General features: G+C 48.0%; 2 protein-coding genes across 2 annotated transcripts in view; both read right to left on the minus strand.

Annotated features, from left to right (window-relative positions):
• Window positions 1-1,838: 1,838 nt before the first annotated feature.
• LOC134285529 (uncharacterized) lies at window positions 1,839-11,096 on the minus strand. The gene is made up of 2 exons (XM_062846471.1): window positions 9,936-11,096; window positions 1,839-9,891 (listed from the first exon to the last, which is right to left on the minus strand). The coding sequence occupies exon 2, from the start codon at window positions 9,838-9,840 to the stop codon at window positions 4,546-4,548; it is 5,295 nt and encodes a 1,764-aa protein (XP_062702455.1). The 5' UTR covers window positions 9,841-9,891; window positions 9,936-11,096; the 3' UTR covers window positions 1,839-4,545.
• Window positions 11,097-19,596: 8,500 nt separating this feature from the next.
• Window positions 19,597-19,812, minus strand: part of LOC134291335 (uncharacterized) — a 12,682-nt gene continuing 12,466 nt past the window's right edge. Inside the window, exon 3 of the mRNA XM_062858970.1 lies at window positions 19,597-19,800. Coding sequence (XP_062714954.1) covers window positions 19,597-19,800 — 204 coding nt within the window. The remainder of the gene's footprint in view (window positions 19,801-19,812) is intronic.

Genomic DNA, 19,812 nt, shown 5'->3' on the forward strand with positions numbered 1-19,812 from the left:
GAAGGAAGTATTACCGGAGGAATGAATGGAAAGGGCGACAAGTTGGATTGCGGGAACTATCGCGCGATCACACTACTGAGCGATTCCAAGCAACAGCATCAAAATTAAGGAAAATTTTTAATTCATGATTTTCTATTGAACTGAAACTTTGCACAGTTTTTCAGTTCCATCTAAATCGCCATTTTTCGATATCAAATTTTTATTTAGAGCCACGACTAACTTTTCAAAAGGGTGTATGTGAAAATGGTTCAAAAATATTCAAAAATATGCACAGCAAAAACGGATTGTTCGATTGTTATGAATTTTTCAGCAAAGTTAGATAGCTAAATGGTGATTTCTAAGAAAATATACACTAGGGGTACTCACTAAACAGATTAAATTGCTGCGTAAGCCATGATTTTCTGCTTATTTGAAATGTTTCATGATTTTGCGAGTGAAATTATCAAAGATTGCCTTGGTGATCGCGACGTTTAATCAGTTTAATCAGTTTACGCTGTTAAGTGAATCCCCCTACTGTGAAAAAAAATCTATTTTATCATTGAAAAACATCATTTTTGTCACAAAAACTCAAATATCTCAAAACCCTATCTTTTTACCAACTTGAATTTTTTAGGGAAAACGGTCCATTGTATTAGCAATCTACCATAAAAATTTGGTGATGGTAAACTAATAAACAAAAAAGTTATAACATTTTAAAAATTTCACAATTTTTACATTTAGTAAAAAAAATTTTTCTGTGTAAATTATTTCGGCCGGGAATCGCGATTTGATGCTGATTTTATTGTTCAGCAAAGTTAGATAACTAAATGGCGATTCCTAAGAAAATATACACTGTGAAAAAAATCTTTTTTAACATTAAAAAATATCATTTTTGTCACAAAAACTCAAATATCTCAAAACCCTATCTTTTTACCAACGTAATTTTTTAGAGAAAACGGTCCATTGTATTAGCAATCTACCATGAAAATAAACAAAAAAGTTATGACAATTCAAACATTTCACAATTTTCACATTTAGTAATAATTTTTTTTAGTGTAAATTATTTCGGCCGGAAATTGAAGATTGATGCTGATTTTATTGTTAATGGCCTTGCGTGAGTAAAACAAGTTGTTTTTATTATATATTATATATACATATAATATAATATACTATGTACCGTAATGTTCCGATTTTATCACGCCCTCCGCGCATTAGTCGTTTATTCATTAATTTGCTGTTACATTTGAGGACAAGTGTTTTCCCTCTTCTTCAAGATGAATGTTGAAAGCGTGTTTTGCAACGTTAAAAATATTGAAATGGGTATAGATGTTGAAGAATATTACAGGGCATTTTTGAAAAGGGGCGTAATTAAATTGTTTAAACAGATGTCGCTGATGGCAATTTCTCAGTTGTTGTCGTTTTCGAACTTCCTGCGCCCTGCTTTACCGATGATATACAGATGGCTCGTTTGTCAAATTCTAGACGGCAGGACGTGCAAATGCGTAATTTTGTACACAATGTGGACATTTGGGCAAAACCAGTCTCTTTCAGTTTATCTATGGTGCTTTCGGTGAGATTTCGTAACTCTTTTGAACATTTTTTTTCATCAAACGGTCTACAAGAGAGCGTTGAGTTGAAGACCTTTGAGAAAGCGACTGTTCATCTTGTTCGTTAGATTATAATAAACAAAATCACTTATTAATTTTAACTTACTTGTTTGGTGTTGGTGGCTGAAGAAAAAAAATACTATACAATTTTTAATATTCATAGCGGTAGTATTTTTTTGTTTTTTTCGTGAGCATTGTCAGGTATGTATACAGACAAACAAAGGTAACACTGGCGAAATTTTCATTGACCACGCCTTCAACGATCATTTTGAATCTTGGTTGTGGCTTTCATAACAAGAAGAGCGCCCATCGTTTTTCTTTGCGTTTGACGTTTCACACTAGCGCCTTCTGATGACGATATTGCACAACGCAGTGTTTCGTGAAACATTTCCACCAGGTGGTGATAGTGTGAACTGGGCGATGAATTTTCACTAAAATTGTTCTAGGCGTTTCGTCTGTTTGTCTGTGGTATGTACCTCTTATGCATTTGTTGTTGTTGAAGTTACTCGCATTCTTCCGATCATAAAGTCTGTTCTCTACACACTTAATTTTGATTACCGAGTTCGGTAATTTTTTGACGAGATTAAAACTGCTGAGCACCGAACTCGTTCAGCAAAAATGCATTGTTTACCTTTTCCATACGATTTTGACAGTTGTTTTACTGAGCCTCAGTAAAATCGATTACCGAAACTACCGAGATCGTACTGCTGTTATAATCTCGTCAAAAAAGTACCGAACAGGCAATTCAGAAATAAGTGTGTAAGAGGGATTTTTTTTTTTTGCGGATAAACTAGACGTATACGCGTATAAAAAAAACTTTTATTATACAGCTTTTGTCTTAAAAATAAATTCAATTCCATTTTTCTTATAATCAACAGCTTTTCAACACTATCAAGGGATTTTTTCACCAGTCACGTACAATAAAAAGTATGACAATCTCAATATTTTTGATCACAACATTGGATCGCGTCTAAGTTTCAAATAGATACTATAGTAATTACGAATAATCAAACTAAAGTATCATGAAAACAACTTGTTTAATTCAGGCGGTAGCCTTTACAATAAAATCAGCATCAAAATATAATTCTCGAAATAATTTACACAGAAAAATTTTTTTTTTTGTTACTAAATGTAAAAATTGTGAAATGTTTGAAATGTCATAACTTTTTTGTTTATCAGTTTACCATCACCAAAATTTTATGGTAGATAGCTGATATAATGGGCCATTTCCCCTAAAAAATTGAAGTTGGTAAAAAGATAGGGTTTTGAGATATTTGAGTTTTTGTGACAAATATCATATTTTTTCAAAGTAGAAAAAGAAATTTTTTACAGTGTATATTTTCTAAGGAATCATCATTTAGTTATCTAACTTTGCTGAAAAATTTATAACAATCGAACAATCCGTTTTTGCTGTACAGCTTTTAGAATATTTTAGAACTATTTTCGCATACACCCTTTTGAAAAGTTAGTCGTGAGTGAATATGAAGGTTTAATATCAAAAAATGGCGATTTATATGAAATTGAAAAACTGTGCAAAGTTTCAGATATTTTTGAAATGGTCGCTCAGGATCGACTGACATGACTCCGTGGAATTCCTCTACTGTGGGCTGCCTACAAGATACTCTCTCAAATTGTATGCCACCGTCTATCACCGATTGCAAGAGAGTTCGTGGGGCAATATCAGGCTGGATTCATGGGTGAACACACTACAACGGACCAGATGTTCGCCATCTGCCCGGTGCTGCAGAAAAGCCGTGAATACAACGTGCCCACACATCGCTTGTTCATCGACTTTAAATCGGCGTATGATACAATCGATGGAGAACAGCTATGGCAGATTATGCACGAATACGGATTCCCGGATAAACTGATACGATTGATCAAGGCGACGATGAGTCGAGTGATGTGCGTGATTCGAGTATCAGGGACACTCTCGAGTCCCATCGAATCTCACAGAGGGTTACGGCAAGGTGATGGTCTTTTGAGCTTGCTATTCAACATTGATTTAGAGGGTGTAATAAGGAGAGCGGGAATAAATACGAGTAGAACGATTTTCACGAAGTCTGTGCGGTGCACAATGTGGGCAGATCCGGACGGGGAACGGAACCAGAGAAGGGCAGCCGAAATTTGCCACTGGCCAACACCAACAGGCCAGGAAAGTTCAGTTGAACCCGTGTGCAAGTCGGTCCGGTATCCACAACAGGTTACCGGAAAGCTCTGATCGTGGAGCGGACCGATGGGGCACTGAAAATTCCTTGTTGGTGCTCCAGCAACGACTGATCGGTTGGCACCTTCTGGAGTATTAGTCTGTCCGTGTGCAGTCAAACCGGTATCCACAATCGATTACCACTGGTGGGGTCGAGTTGTGGAGCGGTCTGAAGGAACAGCGCTAATGCTCGGAATTTGCTCGGTTGAGCGGTGGACTGTATCTCGTAGGCAACAGCAGCGAGCGGTCGCTTCGCTTCGTCAGTGGAGGCAGGACTGTTGGCTTCTCGGTGGGAAAGGAAAACTCCGGGTTGCTTCACTTTCTAAACGATGTTTATTCCTCGACGTTCAAAATAAAACTGATTCGCTTTGCGCTACATGGGTCACTTATATACTAGAAAATTTAGTAGTGTGAGTGAGTGATTGGTACAAAATAGGCTCCTCCCCTTTCAGTTGGAATGCAAAAATAAAACAAAAACAACAAAAAATGACTGATCTGGAAAACGGGAGAAGCTTCTAGAAGGGTTTTACTTTTCTTAAGACTAATTAGGGAAAGGTATTGGTAAACTTATCATTCAAAAGACAAATTACGATGAATGGGGGAACATGGGTCAAATGGGAAGGGGAATGAAGGGAAAGATGGTTCTTTGGGCATTAACATACAGAGTGGGTCATACAAAACAAAAAATTGGTCAAAACATAAACAATACAAAAAAAAATAAACGTTCGGAACCGAACATTCTCCCGCCGGGTTTCACTGTGGATCTGTAGATGCGAGAACTTGATCGTTGTCTTCGATTGGAAGTGGTGCGAGTCTGGATACTGAACGACGGTATACCCCAGTAGATGTTTCAACGTCAACTACCCTTACTACTAAATCTTTGCCAGGGTAAACCTTCACAATTCTGCCCAATTTCCATGACTGCGGTGGAAGGTTGTCTTCTTTAATAATCACAATGAGCCCAGGAGTAACGTTTGGAGAACCGTTATGCCACTTAGAGCGAGCTTGGAGCGTGTTGAGATACTCATTCGACCAGCGTTTCCAAAAGTGTTGTCGAAGAGACTGCAAGTATTTCCAACGGGTCAAGCGGTTGACAGGTACATCTTCAAGCGTCGGCTCAGGAATGGCGACCAATGCTCGACCAATTAGAAAATAGCCAGGGGTTAAAGCAGACGGTTCATGGGTATCCAACGAGTTGGCGAAGAGTGGACGCGAATTAAGTACTGCTTCAATCTGCGTCAGTACAGTACAGAATTCTTCGAAAGTGAGACAGGCGTTAGATAAGACCTTTCGTAAATGGGTTTTTGTACTCTTCACCCCGGCCTCCCACAACCCTCCAAAATTTGGTGAGCGAGGCGGGATGAATTTCCAGACAATTTCATGGCCAGAACAGAAATCATCAATCCTTCCCTTGGATTGATCGTCTCTGAACATCAGGAACAGTTCATGGAGGTCCGATTTTGCACCTACGAAATTTGTGCCGTGATCGGAATGTAACTCTTCAACTAAGCCTCTGCGGCTAACAAAACGGTGGAGAGCAACCACGAACGCTGCGGAAGACAGGTCGGAAACCAGCTCCAAATGAATGGCCTTGGTAGCGAGACACACAAAAATACAGATGTAGGCCTTTACACGAACGATCTTCCGGAGACCAACCTTCACGAATACCGGTCCGGCAAAGTCAACGCCGGTTCGAGAAAACGGAGCGGAGGGAACGACACGAGTCTCCGGAAGGCGACCCATCATAGGCTGTAGGCAGCGAGGACGAGATCGGAAACAAGTCACGCATCTCCGCAAAACCTTCCGAATGGTTGATTTAGCGTTAATCAACCAGAATCGTTGACGCATAAGAGACATCAACCCTGAAGGACCAAGATGAAGGTTTTCGAGATGCATGTCCCGAATCAGAAGCTCGCAAACTGGGCTCTTATTCGGAAGAAGAACCTGGTGGCGAGCTTCATACGGTAGGTGAGAATTCTCCAAACGACCACCTACTCTTAACAAACCGTCCACCAATATGGGATCAAGTGGACCTAAACGACGACTATGTTTCCCTGACGAAATCAGGTTGATTTCATCCGACAATTCAAGACGTTGAACGACTCCGATAATAGTCATCATGGATTTACGCAATTCAGGAACTGTCAAATGTTTGGATAACACACGATCGGCGTGCCTCACTCTACAGTTGTTTGCAAACCGTAAGACGTACGCAATCACCCTCTGCAATTTTCGGAATGATCCGAAGGCTTCTAAGAAAGGTACGTCAGGAGAAACAACCGTCGCCGAGACGATTGGCACAATCGGTGTATCATCAGGCATTTCGGATTCCGGAAGTGGATCTGGAATCAGAACTTCATACTGGGGCAGCTTCAAAAACGTCGGTCCATTCCACCACAAACTGTTACTGGCAAGAGTTTGCGGCAACTGCCCCCTGGACACGACATCGGCTGGGTTATCTTCAGAACGAACGTAAAACCAAATAAAACCTTGGGTGGCTGAATTGATCTCCATCACCCGGTAGCGGACAAAAACATCATTGGGCAACCTTTTCAACCAGGCGAGTACAATGTTGCTGTCAGACCACAGGCAGATGCGTTGAATTTCCATTTTCAACGACCCAATGCATTTGGGAACAAGTCTGGACATCAATAGGGCGGCGCATAGCTCTAATCTGGGAATCGTCAAAGGTGACAATGGAGCAATTCTGGATTTACTACAGAGCAATGAAACCTTTACATCGGAACCTGATACAACTCGTAAGTAAATGGCTGCTCCGTACGCACGAAGGGAAGCGTCAGCGAATCCATGTACTTCAACACTCTCGACGCTTACCAAGCCGAAGAAGCGTGGGATTTTGACGGAGTCAACATATTTCAGGGATTCTCTAAACGTAAGCCAAGACTGTAGATTCTCGCCTGTCAACGGGTCATCCCAACCTACCTTGTCCTTCCACAACTGTTGCATAATTATCTTGGCGAGGACTATAACTGGAGCCACAAGCCCCAAAGGATCGAACAAACGAGCAATTTCGGAGAGGACGATACGTTTCGTTGGAATAGGCAACGGTTGGAACGACAACTTACAATGGAAACGGAATTCGTCTTCCTCAGGATCCCACAACAGGCCAAGGGTTTTAATAACCTTGTTCACGTCGGAATCTTCAAACACCAAATACTTTTCGCGGTCTTCCTCGGGAACGGTATCTAGGATGGCTGCGTCGCTGGCACACCATTTATGCACAGGGAAACCTCCGGAATTTAACATGTCGGTTAAATCCGAGCGAAGCTGAATGGCCTGCTCAATGGTATCAGCCCCTGATACCACGTCATCTATGTAGACATCTTCTTCTAATACCTTGGATGCTACTGGGAAACGTTGGCACTCGTCACGTGCAAGCTGCAGCAATGATCGAGTGGCCAGAAACGGCGCACTAGCCGTCCCGTAGGTAACGGTTGTCAACTCCAGGATTTGGAGCGGATCATCAGGATTTTCCCTCCAAAATATTCGCTGGAGCCCAGAATGATTTTCGACCACACGAATCCTTCGGTACATTTTGGAGATATCAGCGGTTATCGCGAACCGATGCTTACGGAATCGTAGGATAATGGAAAAAAGTTCATCCTGGACAGTGGGACCAATCATTAACACATCATTCAGAGACGGACCAGCTGTTCGAGCCGAGGCGTCGAAAACAACTCTCAAGCGAGTAGTGGAACTGCTTGGCTTGAGGACGGCATGGTGCGGTAGATAGTGAACTAATTTCCCTGGGGTATCATCAGACTCGGAAATCTGCTTACAATGGGACAACGACTTGTACTCATTGATGAAATCGACATAAGCCTCTTTCAATTCGGGATTCTTGCTGAAGCGGTGCTCCAGGATATGGAAACGTTTCAAAGCTAGAGACCGGTTACTGCCTAGTTCACTCATGGATTCCTTCAATGGAAGATGGACAGTGTAGGTACCATCTGGGTTACGGACGGTGGACGAGCTGAAAAGTTGTTCATAATCTTGCTCCTCCTTGGAAGCCACGTTGCTATTCTCGACCGACTCAACAGACCAAAACTTCTCCATGCATTCTGTGAGTGGCCGCAAGCTGGCCGTGTAGCAGTGCTGATTTTCATCCACGTCCTCAACACCGCCAGCAACGACCCATCCTAGACGAGTCTCCTTGAGTATAGGCAGGTTTTGGCCTAGCACCAAATGGCCGGGAAGCATCAAATCGAAGAACAGTTTAACTCCAATCAGTAACTGCACTTCTCCTGGAATATGGAAAGTGGGATCAGCAAGCGAAAGACCTGAGGGAATGTTCCAAGACCGACAATTCATCTTACGACCGGGGAGGGGACCAGTCACCACATCGGTGACCAAACATTCGATTCGGGCTTGATAATCCTTACAACGGGACCGGAACGAAAGTGTTGCCTTTCTGTCGAGCACCGATCGCTTACCGGTAGCTCCAATAACTTCTACATGGGTAGGTACCTGGTCGATTCCCAATCGTTCAACAAACGAACGGGAAACCAAATGTGGTTGGGAACCACAATCGAGGAATGCACGGCAAGGGAAGGAATTTCCATGGCTGTCAAGGACATCAACCATGGCCGTAAGCAATAGCGTGCCATCCGAACGAGGTATCTTTTGGACGGGATTGGAGACAGATGCAACACTTTCAACAGGATTCGGAACTTGGGAACTAACAACAACCTTAGCGGGTTCGGGGTTGGGCGTTGGATTATCAACAATGGGCTTGGATTCGGGCTTTGGAACTTTGGGCTCGTGTAGCAAGGTGTTATGCCTACCTTGACACTCCTGGCATGATTTGTTGGATGGGCATTTTGAGGAAAGGTGTCCCTTCCTCAAACAGTTGAAACAAAGGAAAAGTTCTCTTACCTTAGTTCTACGTTGGGGTACCGTCAGCGCAACAAACCTTTCACATTTGTAGTTTGGATGGCTCGCACTACAAATCTCACAGGTCGCCTCACTATTAGCTACGGGTGTAGCCATAGCGAACGACTTCACCGGCGGGGACTTCGACGATAGCTTCGGGTTGGACTTCTGACTGGATTCCTTGGCTGACGACGGCTTCGGATGACTGGCTTCGCAACGCTCCAACAGTGAGCATCGCTCCTTCAGGAACATGACGGTGTCTTCATACGACGGGATCTGCTTGTGGGGAATGGTGGTCTCCCACTGCTTCCTCGTTTCGGGATCGAAAGCATCTGACAGCACGACGACGACGAACCTTTCGGAAACTCCTTCCAAATCCTGTTCCAGCAGCCGCAGTCCCTCGACGTGGCGGGTAACTTCATTGAGCAACTCCCTCATCTGCTTGGAGCACTCCTTGGTCATCCGTTTCAGACTCAGTAGGCCATGGATGTGCGAGTCCACTGCTTTCCTTTCGTCTTCGTAAACGTCAAGCAGCAGCTCCCAAGCGTGATCGAAATTGCCATCACTGAGCGTTTTCGGATCGATTATCTTGGCGGCGGACCCACCGGACAGTGCCCTCTCAAGGTGGTGTAACTTGACGGCGTTGGAGTCTCTGGACCGTGACATAATGTCCGAAAAGACCTGCTGGAATCTCGGCCAGTTCTCCGGCTTTCCGTCAAACGAAGGGATTGGAACCGGCAGCGGTTGCTGCTGGACGACTATCTGTGGTGGTAGCTGGGCACTGTTCGCGGGTGCGGACACATTCGTTGGAGGCGGCTGCGGGGTTGCGGACTGGATGAGCGTTTCCACCATCATTGCGGTTTCAGTGTGGTGGTTCTCGAATTGGAGGTAGGTGGCGTCGTTGTCATCCAATTTTTCCGCTGGCAACAACGCGGTGATTTGGTGGTGGAAGCTTAGGTATTCTTGGAAATGGGCTTCCAGGTTCCGAGAATATACCTTCAGCTGGGCCAGGGTAAACTGGACAACGCCGGCTGCCGAGACGTCTTCAATCGTTTTCCGGATTCGGGTCACTTTGGCCTTCGCCTGGCCACGCAGGTGGATGAGCGTCTTCAGTTCGGCCATTTTATCACTTTTGGTTGGCGTGTGCATCAGCATCCTTCACGCACACGATTTTTCACTTCTTTCTTCGCCCCCTGGGGCACACTTCTCACTATCTTCAAACTTTCTTTTCGCCCGGAGGGCACACACACACACTTATTGTCTGTTCGAGACCGTACTCGGTCGGTTTTTCTTCAGCCCAAGGCGGGCACACACACAAGCACTACTTAACTGTCCTTGTCGAAACGTGTTTCGACGTGTTTCACTTTTCACAGCGTCACTCGCGCGGACTACTTCTCGAAACGCGAACGACGCCACCGGTGGCGCGGGAACACTTGCGGAAATTTCGTTCCTCCACCTCAGCCGCTAAATTTCCTCCAACTGCGCGAAGGCACCGATGCTGCATCCGGTTCGAAGGACCAAACAATGTGCGGTGCACAATGTGGGCAGATCCGGACGGGGAACGGAACCAGAGAAGGGCAGCCGAAATTTGCCACTGGCCAACACCAACAGGCCAGGAAAGTTCAGTTGAACCCGTGTGCAAGTCGGTCCGGTATCCACAACAGGTTACCGGAAAGCTCTGATCGTGGAGCGGACCGATGGGGCACTGAAAATTCCTTGTTGGTGCTCCAGCAACGACTGATCGGTTGGCACCTTCTGGAGTATTAGTCTGTCCGTGTGCAGTCAAACCGGTATCCACAATCGATTACCACTGGTGGGGTCGAGTTGTGGAGCGGTCTGAAGGAACAGCGCTAATGCTCGGAATTTGCTCGGTTGAGCGGTGGACTGTATCTCGTAGGCAACAGCAGCGAGCGGTCGCTTCGCTTCGTCAGTGGAGGCAGGACTGTTGGCTTCTCGGTGGGAAAGGAAAACTCCGGGTTGCTTCACTTTCTAAACGATGTTTATTCCTCGACGTTCAAAATAAAACTGATTCGCTTTGCGCTACATGGGTCACTTATATACTAGAAAATTTAGTAGTGTGAGTGAGTGATTGGTACAAAATAGGCTCCTCCCCTTTCAGTTGGAATGCAAAAATAAAACAAAAACAACAAAAAATGACTGATCTGGAAAACGGGAGAAGCTTCTAGAAGGGTTTTACTTTTTTTAAGACTAATTAGGGAAAGGTATTGGTAAACTTATCATTCAAAAGACAAATTACGATGAATGGGGGAACATGGGTCAAATGGGAAGGGGAATGAAGGGAAAGATGGTTCTTTGGGCATTAACATACAGAGTGGGTCATACAAAACAAAAAATTGATCAAAACATAAACAATACAAAAAAAAATAAACGTTCGGAACCGAACAAAGTCCGTTCAGCTGCTTGGTGTTGATTTTGATATTATACATCATTAACTTGAGACGATGGTAGAAACGTACATCCGACTAAAGAATGAAGCCAGGAGAATTGGATTAGTCATTTAATGTGTCGAAGACAAAGTGCATAATGTCAAAGGGCTTCAGGGAGGCATCACTGCGCTCGCTACTCCGAATTTCTATCGACGGTGATGAAATCGAGGTGGTTGAAGAATTCGTGTACTTGGGCTCACTGGTGACCGACGACAACGACACCAGCAGAGAAATTCAGAGACTCATTGTTGTAGGAAATCGAGCTTACTTTGGACTCCGCAGAACCGATCGAACATATTTCGCCGTCACACGAAGTTGACTATCTACAAAACGCTGATTAGAGCGGTAGCCCTCTATGGGCACGACCAACGTGCCCTTGGAGATTTCGAATGAAAGGTGCTGCGTACCATCTACGGCGGAATGTAGATGGAAGACGAGAATTGGAGAAGGCGAATGAACCACGAACTGCATCAACTGCTGAGAGAATCTACCATTGTCCACATCGCGAAATTCGGGAAGTGGTGGGTGATCACGTCACCAAGATGTTGGATAGTAACCCGACTAAAATGGTTCTCCTACCGGTACAAGAAGACGTGGTGCGCAGCGAGCTAGGTGGGTCGATCAAGTGGAGGACGATCTGCTGACCCTTCGCAGAGTGCGGAACTGGAGACACGCAGTCATAACCGAGTAGAATCGAGACGGCTACTATGTACAGCAGAGGTCACTCAGGCCTTCGTCTGACCGGTAACGTAAGTACAGGTTTTCTGATCTCAGGTGGACTATACTCATTGATGTCTTCGAGGGTTCTCGATGGCTCGTCAATTCAATGTACTTCAGCGCATTGCATTCGACCACGATTGAGTATCCGTCGTCAGTTGATCTGAAATCCAGAGTTTATTTGGGGTCGTAATCCGGGCGTACTCGATAGCAACCACCACCCGTCACAAATCTTGGTGGCAAATGCATCATCTGCTACGAAGAGACTTCCACGCAGGGTGTATGATCCTGTTAATTTGACTGAGTACAACAAAATTGTCCAGCGATGGACATGACTGCGTTGTCTACTCTCCTCAGTCCTCACACAAGCGGCGAAGGTATCTATCTAAAAATCCGAGAACAGTCTTGGTCAACTAATGGTTGCCCGAGATTAAAAAGCATGCATTTTTAACAATAAAGATCTCTTGAGTAAACTCGTAGAGTGTTTCGACGGCAGTCAATCTTCCGTCGAACTCTGATAAATAGTTAACGTCCTCAACTGTGACTTTGTACGCCAGTTTGGCGATGCCTTGCCGGTTTAGAATCACACTAAGGCTGGCTCAGTGGTAAGACTCCACCAAACAGGGTAACCCCCATTCAAGGTGTTAAGCGACTTTTGCCGAGAAATGAATGATCGAAGGGAATTACAAAGATGCTCGTTCGTTTCCGGTACCTGCGGAACACTGAGGTCTTTCTTACACCAATACCTTATATCAATCAGAAATTTTACACAGTTAGCAGCGGTAATAATGAGGTTCACACCTTCGCAAGGATCGGGTAAGCTAGGTCATCTCTAAAGAGAGCAGGGATAGGACGACATAGCTGTGTGCGAATTTCCGCCCTATTGGCCGGCAGGAAAGGTCATTGATGGGTCGTGATTGATGAGAGCCATCAACAAGAACAGAAATGGGCTATCTGCCATGGACTAGCTGCACAGAAGTTCGACTCCATCACCGACTTTGCGTCGTCGAAGTCGTACATCAGCAAAGATCTCAAGCAGTGCGTGTTCAGACATCGTAAGTCGATAATGGTAGCCAAGCAGGGCCATGATAAACTCATGGCAACTGCAGTAGCAGCATAGCCCGCGAAGCTGATAGTTTCGAAATATACCTAGACGGAGGCTTTGACATTCGCGAGTAGCCCGAAGAGCACGCCAGACGCGATCGCTTACGTCAAGTAATTGCAAAATAAAAGCTTGTGAGGCAGCCGTCAGGGAAGGATCTATCAGACAGCGTCCGCACGGCCAGAAGATTGTTCAACTCCGAGAGTGAAAGGTAATAATACCAGCAAGTCCGACCACGTCCAGGCGTCTCGGAAATCTGGGTTGGGTGGGCTGAAGAGAGCAGAGGGTGACAACCATTTGTAGGTCCTCAGTCACCAGAGCTAGAAAGACATGTGCCAAGCGCGAGAAGGTGAACCTGCAGTTATCTTGGAGAGCAGCCGGAATAATCCTCGATCTTATGCGTGACAAAACCGGCAAAGGTGTCGTCTATGAGTGTTTAGCGAAGGGGGTCGTATGTGGAGCTGACAAGGTGAGGGCTCTACCACGAAAATGCCAAAGGTCTGAAACCTAGACAAGATCACGTATGCTTATTACGGAAATGCAGCAACAAATCCCTTCAGTTACGGAAAGGCGCGGCAGGAACACAGGAGGCATTGATTCAGCTATCTTAAATGTAGGTAACTCAGCTAAACCATGTCCATTGTGACACAGTCCAGCAACTGCTGTGTCAAGCAGTCACTGAGTGGGTCCCTCAATGAGGGACGGATATCGCCATCATACACTGAAAGACGGCTTGGGGTAATGACGAGCATAAAAATGTTTTCAAATTTACCATGGCAAACGCTTCTTGTATGCGTTTTGTATTCACCATATCAACCGGTTCGATAGCTGAATGGTAGCAGCGTGCGAGCCTGGTGATCTCAAGGTTCTTGGTTCGAATCCGGTTGCCAACATTGCTAATAGTAAACGATGTATTTTTCTGTAGCTGCTATGTTACTTCACGGTAGTCGTGACCTGCTCTCAAGCATATGCTGCACTGTGGCGAAGTTCGCGAGAAGCAGATTGGCTAGGTCTCCGTTAAAGAGAAGAGAAGAAAGAGTAGGCAGCTGTGTACACGCAGTACCAGCGTTGGAAGTCCGATTTCCTCCCAGGCTAATTTGCTGGGTGAGGTTGTAGACGGAGCGTGGTTGATGAGGGGCATCAACAAACAAAAACGAACTGGGCTCTCTGCGATGGAGATGGCTGTGCAGTCACTTGGTTCTTTCATTGACTTTACGTTATCGAAGTCCAACATTAGCAAGAACCAATGACCGAAGCCAAGCGAGACCATTATTTTTTTTTTTTTTTTTATAGAATGAGGAAACCTGTTGGTTAGCAACACCGTAGGAAAACCACATTCTGCACTACCTGACCTTGCTCCGCGGCACGCCCGTTAGGGATTACTTCGTAGAGGAGGGGGGGGACTGTGCTTTCGCACTCTCGCTCATCTGTCAGCCATCACACTCGGCATATCTCTAGGGGGCCAACTCGACTAACTGTTGGTCGGCCCGCCATTTCCTTTGGAGGTGGAGCACGATTGTGGATACCGTGTTCGACACGACATTCCACTCGTCCACCCCCGTACACATCCTCTCAATAATGTTATCGGGAGTAGTATCCCTGCCGCATACCTCTAACATGCTCGACCTCTGCTCCGCAAAACGCGGGCACTCGAAGAGTACATGTTCCGCCGTCTCCGCCCTGTTTGCACACTCCGGGCATGAGGGTGAGTTTGCATGCCCGAACCTGTGCAGGTACCACCTAAAGCACCCATGGCCCGACAGAAATTGTGTCAGGTGAAAGTTCACTTCGCCATGGGGTCTACACGTCCACCGGGACACGCTCGGTATGAGCCTGTGTGTCCACCTACCCTTTGTTGAAGAGTCCCAGACTCTTTGCCATTTCACCATAGACGAAGTTCTGGCGCTTCGTCGCGCACCTCTCGTACCTCTTTCATCGTAGCACTCAACATCCTCGGCCAACACCAGTGCTATCGGCATCATGCCCGCTAACACGCATACCGCGTCTTTCGAGACAGTCCGGTATGCACTGGCCACCCTGAGGCACATCAGCCTATGTACACTCTCTAGTCGGTCAACATTCCTCTGCAGCTTGAGCGCGTTCGACCATGCGGCGGCGCCATACCGTAGTATGGACACCGTGACTGACGCGAGCAGTTTCCGCTTACTCGAGACAACTGCCGAACTGTTTGACATCATCCTAGACAATGCCATAACCGCTACACTCGCCCTCTTACAAGCATACTCGACATGACTACTGAAGCTCAACTTGTCGTCGACCATGACTCCAAGGAGCTTCAGTGAGCGACAGGACTCGATCGAGCACCCGCCAGTGGTGACCACTGCCTGCTGTGCAGACTGGCGGTTGTTCACCACCACCACCTCTGTCTTGTGGTGTGCGAGTGTCAGTTGCCTCGACCTCATCCAGCCCTCCACTATGTCAATCGCATGCGCTGCCGTCAATTCCACCTCTTCGAGCGACTCACCGTATACCACCAGGGTAATGTCGTCGGCGAAGCCAACCAACTTTACTCCCGGTGGTAGTGCTAGCCTCAGTACTCCATCATATGCCGCGTTCCACAGTACCGGACCCAAGATGGATCCTTGCGGTACACCTGCAGTGACATTGTACTGTTTTTGGCCTTCCTCGGTGTCGTAAATCAGCACCCTGTTCTGGAAGTAACTACCCAGAATACGCCTTAGGCCAGCCGGGACCCCTAAGCGAGATATGGCGCTCTCTATGGCGGCCCAGCTTACACTATTGAAGGCGTTTCTAACGTCTAGCGTTACGATCGCGCAGTACCGTATGCCTCTCCTCTTTTTCTGCAGCGCAATTTCGGCCAATCCAGTCACCGACCTAATGGCATCCACTGTCGATCTACCTTTGCGAAACCCGTACTGGCTGTCTGATAGCCCCGCGTTGTCCGACCTCTCGGTATAGACCAATAACCTTGACAGAATGATCCGCTCCAGGAGTTTCCCGGCCGTGTCCAGGAGGCAAATTGGTCTATAAGCCGACGGGTCGCCTGGTGGCTTCCCGTGCTTGGGCAGTAGAACCAACTTTTGCCTTTTCCACCTCTCCGGAAACTCGCCTCTATCCAAGCATCTCTGCATAGCCGATCTGATCATGTCAGGGCTAGCCTCGATGGCCGCTTTGATAGCCACCGTCGGAATGCCATCCGGGCCCGGGGCCTTGTTCAGCTTAAGTGATTTCGCAATTGCGGCTAACTCCTCATTCGTCACTGGGGGAACCTCACTCGGACCAGGATGGTCTTGTGGTGTGGGTGCCCATGGTCTCACCTCGTGGTGCGGGAACAACGTTTCCACGATCCTCTGCAGCATCGCGGGAGAGCGTTCCGGTGGTGCAGATGTGCCTTTCGTTTTGCACATGACTACGCGGTACGCATCACCCCAGGGGGTTGTGTTGGCCGTCTGACAGAGATCGTTGAAGCACGCCCGCTTACGCGCCTTGATCTCTTTGTTCAGTGCCAACTTTGCCGCCCTGTATGCCACCTCTCGCTCCGCTCTCGACTCATCGGTCCGGGCTCTCTGCATCCTTCTCCTTGCCCTGTGGCAAGATGCACGGAGCTCCGCGATTTCTTGACACCACCAGTACACCGGTCTTCGTCCATTCCTGGGTATGGATCGCCTCGGCATTGCCGCATCACACGCTCGTCTCAAGGTACCAACTAGACCGTCGCTAGACAAGTAGTCTGTATTCTGCTCCATGAGCATCCACTCCACAAATGCTGGCTTATCGAAACTCGAGGTTAGCCATCCTCGGTGAGTGTCGGTTATCCTCGACTGCTGCCGTCTACCGCCCTGTTCGATGCTGTATCGAATCGCCAGGTGATCACTATGCGTGTACCCGTTATCAACTCTCCAGTCTGAGCTAGGGTTAAGCCCTGGGCTCCAGAAGGTCACATCAATGATGGACTCCGCACCGTTTCTGCTAAAAGTGCTTACACTGCCGACATTCGCGATCTCAACGTTCAATCCCGCCATAGCTTCGAGTAGAGCCCAACCTCTCTCGTTCGTAGAGCGACTGCCCCACTCGACCGCCCACGCGTTAAAGTCCCCACCGATGACCAAGGGGCTCAGTCCAGCTAGAGCGCTTGACAGCGAATCTAGCATGGACGAGAACTGACCTATCGGCCACCTAGGTGGGGCATAGCAGCTGCAGTAGTAGACTCCGCCGATCTTCGCAATCGCGAAGCCCTCGCACGTCGTGGAGATTATCTCCTGGACCGGGTACCGACCGGTCGTACAGATCGCCGCTTTCTTGGCCTTATCCGCAACCCAGTTCCCGTTATTGGGGGGGATGCGGTATGGGTCCGAAAGAAGCGCGATGTCTATACTCGACTCCGAGGCGGATTGCCACAACAGCTGCTGCGCGGCTTCACAGTGATTCAGGTTCAACTGTGTGACTTGCGTCATTTTCGGCCGTTACGTCCACTTATGCTTGGGCACTTAGGCCCACCCGTCACATGGCCCTTGTTCGTCGTGCAAATCAGACACTTTGGCGCCGATTTACACTCCCTGACGAAGTGGCCTTCTACTCCGCATCTCCTGCAGAGCTTGCTCCTATCCGGGCCTTTGCATGCCCACGACTTGTGGCCTCGTCCGAAACACCTGAAGCACACTTCCGGCGGCTCACATACACTGAGCGGGCACTCCGACCATCCGACTTCGACCATGCCCTTAGCAGTCGCTTTCTTCGCTTCCCCGACTGGAAGCTTGATCGTCGCGATCTGCATACCTGCTGGGCCTCGCCTCATGCGGATCGATGCGCATGGCGCGTCCACATTACACTGCTGTTTAAGAACAGCAGAGAGCTCCTCCGCGGTGGTGATCTCATCCAAGTTCTTACACTGGATGGTCATCTCCGGCGTCAGAGCCCTCACCCGCACTTTTTCACCAAGCACTTCTTGTGCTAGAGCCGTGTAGGAAGAGCCCTTGTTAACGGCATTCTTCTTCAGCTCTAGCATCATCTCTCCAGTCCTAGTGCGCCGGATGCTTTTAACATCCGCACCTAGTCCCGAGAGACGATCCTCGCTCCGCATAGCCCGCAGCACATCTGCGTAGCTATTGCCCTCTGCTTTGAGCACCAGTGCGTCGCCTTTCGTACGCTTACGCGCCGGCTTCGCCTTGGTTTTGCTCAAAACCTTCTCTCTTTCTACGCGCCCTCTCTTGCCAACCGTGATCCAAGGGTTCACCTTCCCTTGGACCGGTTGGTCACTGCTACCGCTCTTAGCAGTCTCGCCTCGGGGTTTCGGCTCTTTGCCCCGAGCCCGTTTCGCGACCGGCTTGGCGTTACTCGCACTACGCGGGCGTTTGCCACTCACCGGCCGCTCCACTTCCATCGATCTCGGCCGTTTGGTTTGGGCCGAGATTTTTTCACTCTCTGCAGCCCCACCTGGCTGCACCTTGCACACACTCTCTGTGGAGGAGCGGTCCGTTTGCGTGGACCTCTCCTCTCTACCCGCACTACGATCAAACAGGAGATCATACTCCCTCCGGGCCTGGGCGACCGAATCGCGGAGCCTCAGCAGACCTTTTTTAAGGTCTTTACTGATGTTGTTCCGCCCACTGGTGTATCCGATCAGCTCGTCGAGCTGTTCGGAGACCACCAGCAGCTTCGGAAGTCCATCCCTGTTGCGAGTCAGCGCACGCGTGAGCTCTGCCCCACTCATCTGCGTGTCCTCTATTGCCGACCCGACCCTCGGAGTGCCGTACTCCGACTCTTGCGGGGATTCTACCCTCGACGCCTGCGTTGGTGATCTGACCAGTCCGCTTTTCGCGAACGGGTTGATCACCTCACCCTCCACGTTCTCAGATTCCCTAATCAAATACGATTCCATCACTGCTGTAAGGGTCTCCCTTAGAGCCGCTATCCCTCACTGCCACTGAAGTAGTCGCCCAAGGATCCCGGTGGTTATCTATGCAAGCAGGGAGGCCACCCACGGGTTGGCACAGGCCCTTATGGGACCTGAGCTCAGAGCCAGGATCAGCGCAAATCAGGATACTTCAACTGAACCTACCTCCACCCAGTTAGTTTCCTAAGCTGGATACAGTTCGGGAACGTACTCTAAGGCCTTGCCAAGGTTTTATGGGACGGAAGGCGGCTCCGACATTAGCCCATCCGTCGTTTCAGGTCAGTGTCACCCGGCCCTACTAAGAGGATAGAATGCCGTCACCACCAGCACTCCTCTACTCCGCGGTCCTCTTAGAGTGTACCATCTCATTGACCAGTAACGTCGCGCGCCAGTATATCGTAATCAGGAGCTTACTGACATCGCTCCTGATGTGCCCGAGGCACCCCTGACTAGGCTGTGGCACTTTGGAAGCGGTGCCGGTTCGCTTGAACAGAGTTGATGCTTCCGGATGTGTGGTATTTCTGAAGAGGCCCAGCAGAGCCCACTGCTGAACCCCCGCCACGCCTAGGCAAACCCCGCTTGAACAGTTCGTGTGCAGCGCACATGATGCTCGGTCACCTTGCGATGCCAAAGGTGGTGAGTCCTCACTGATGTTAGAACATGCTTCGCCTAAGAAACGCCATCTTAAGCTCCCACCGACAAGCGAGACCATTAGAAACTCATGGAAAGTACAGCAGTGTCAGAACCCGTGAAGACAAAGATTACGACGCCTACCCAGGAGGAGGCCTTCGCTTTCGCAGGTAGCCCAAAGTTAGCGGCGGATGCGACTGCTTTTGACAAGCACTTGCAGAAGCGGATGAGGCAGCCTCCAGATGAGGAGCTTCCAGGCGGTGCCCGCAAGGCTTGGCGGTTTCTATCACCGAAAGCCGGCAGTAATACCGATAAGTTGGACCCCAGAAATGCGAGCCGGAAAGCTAAGAAGGGTG

Source organism: Aedes albopictus, chromosome 1 (genome assembly GCF_035046485.1).
Source record: "Aedes albopictus strain Foshan chromosome 1, AalbF5, whole genome shotgun sequence".
NCBI classification, from domain to species: Eukaryota; Metazoa; Arthropoda; class Insecta; order Diptera; family Culicidae; genus Aedes; species Aedes albopictus.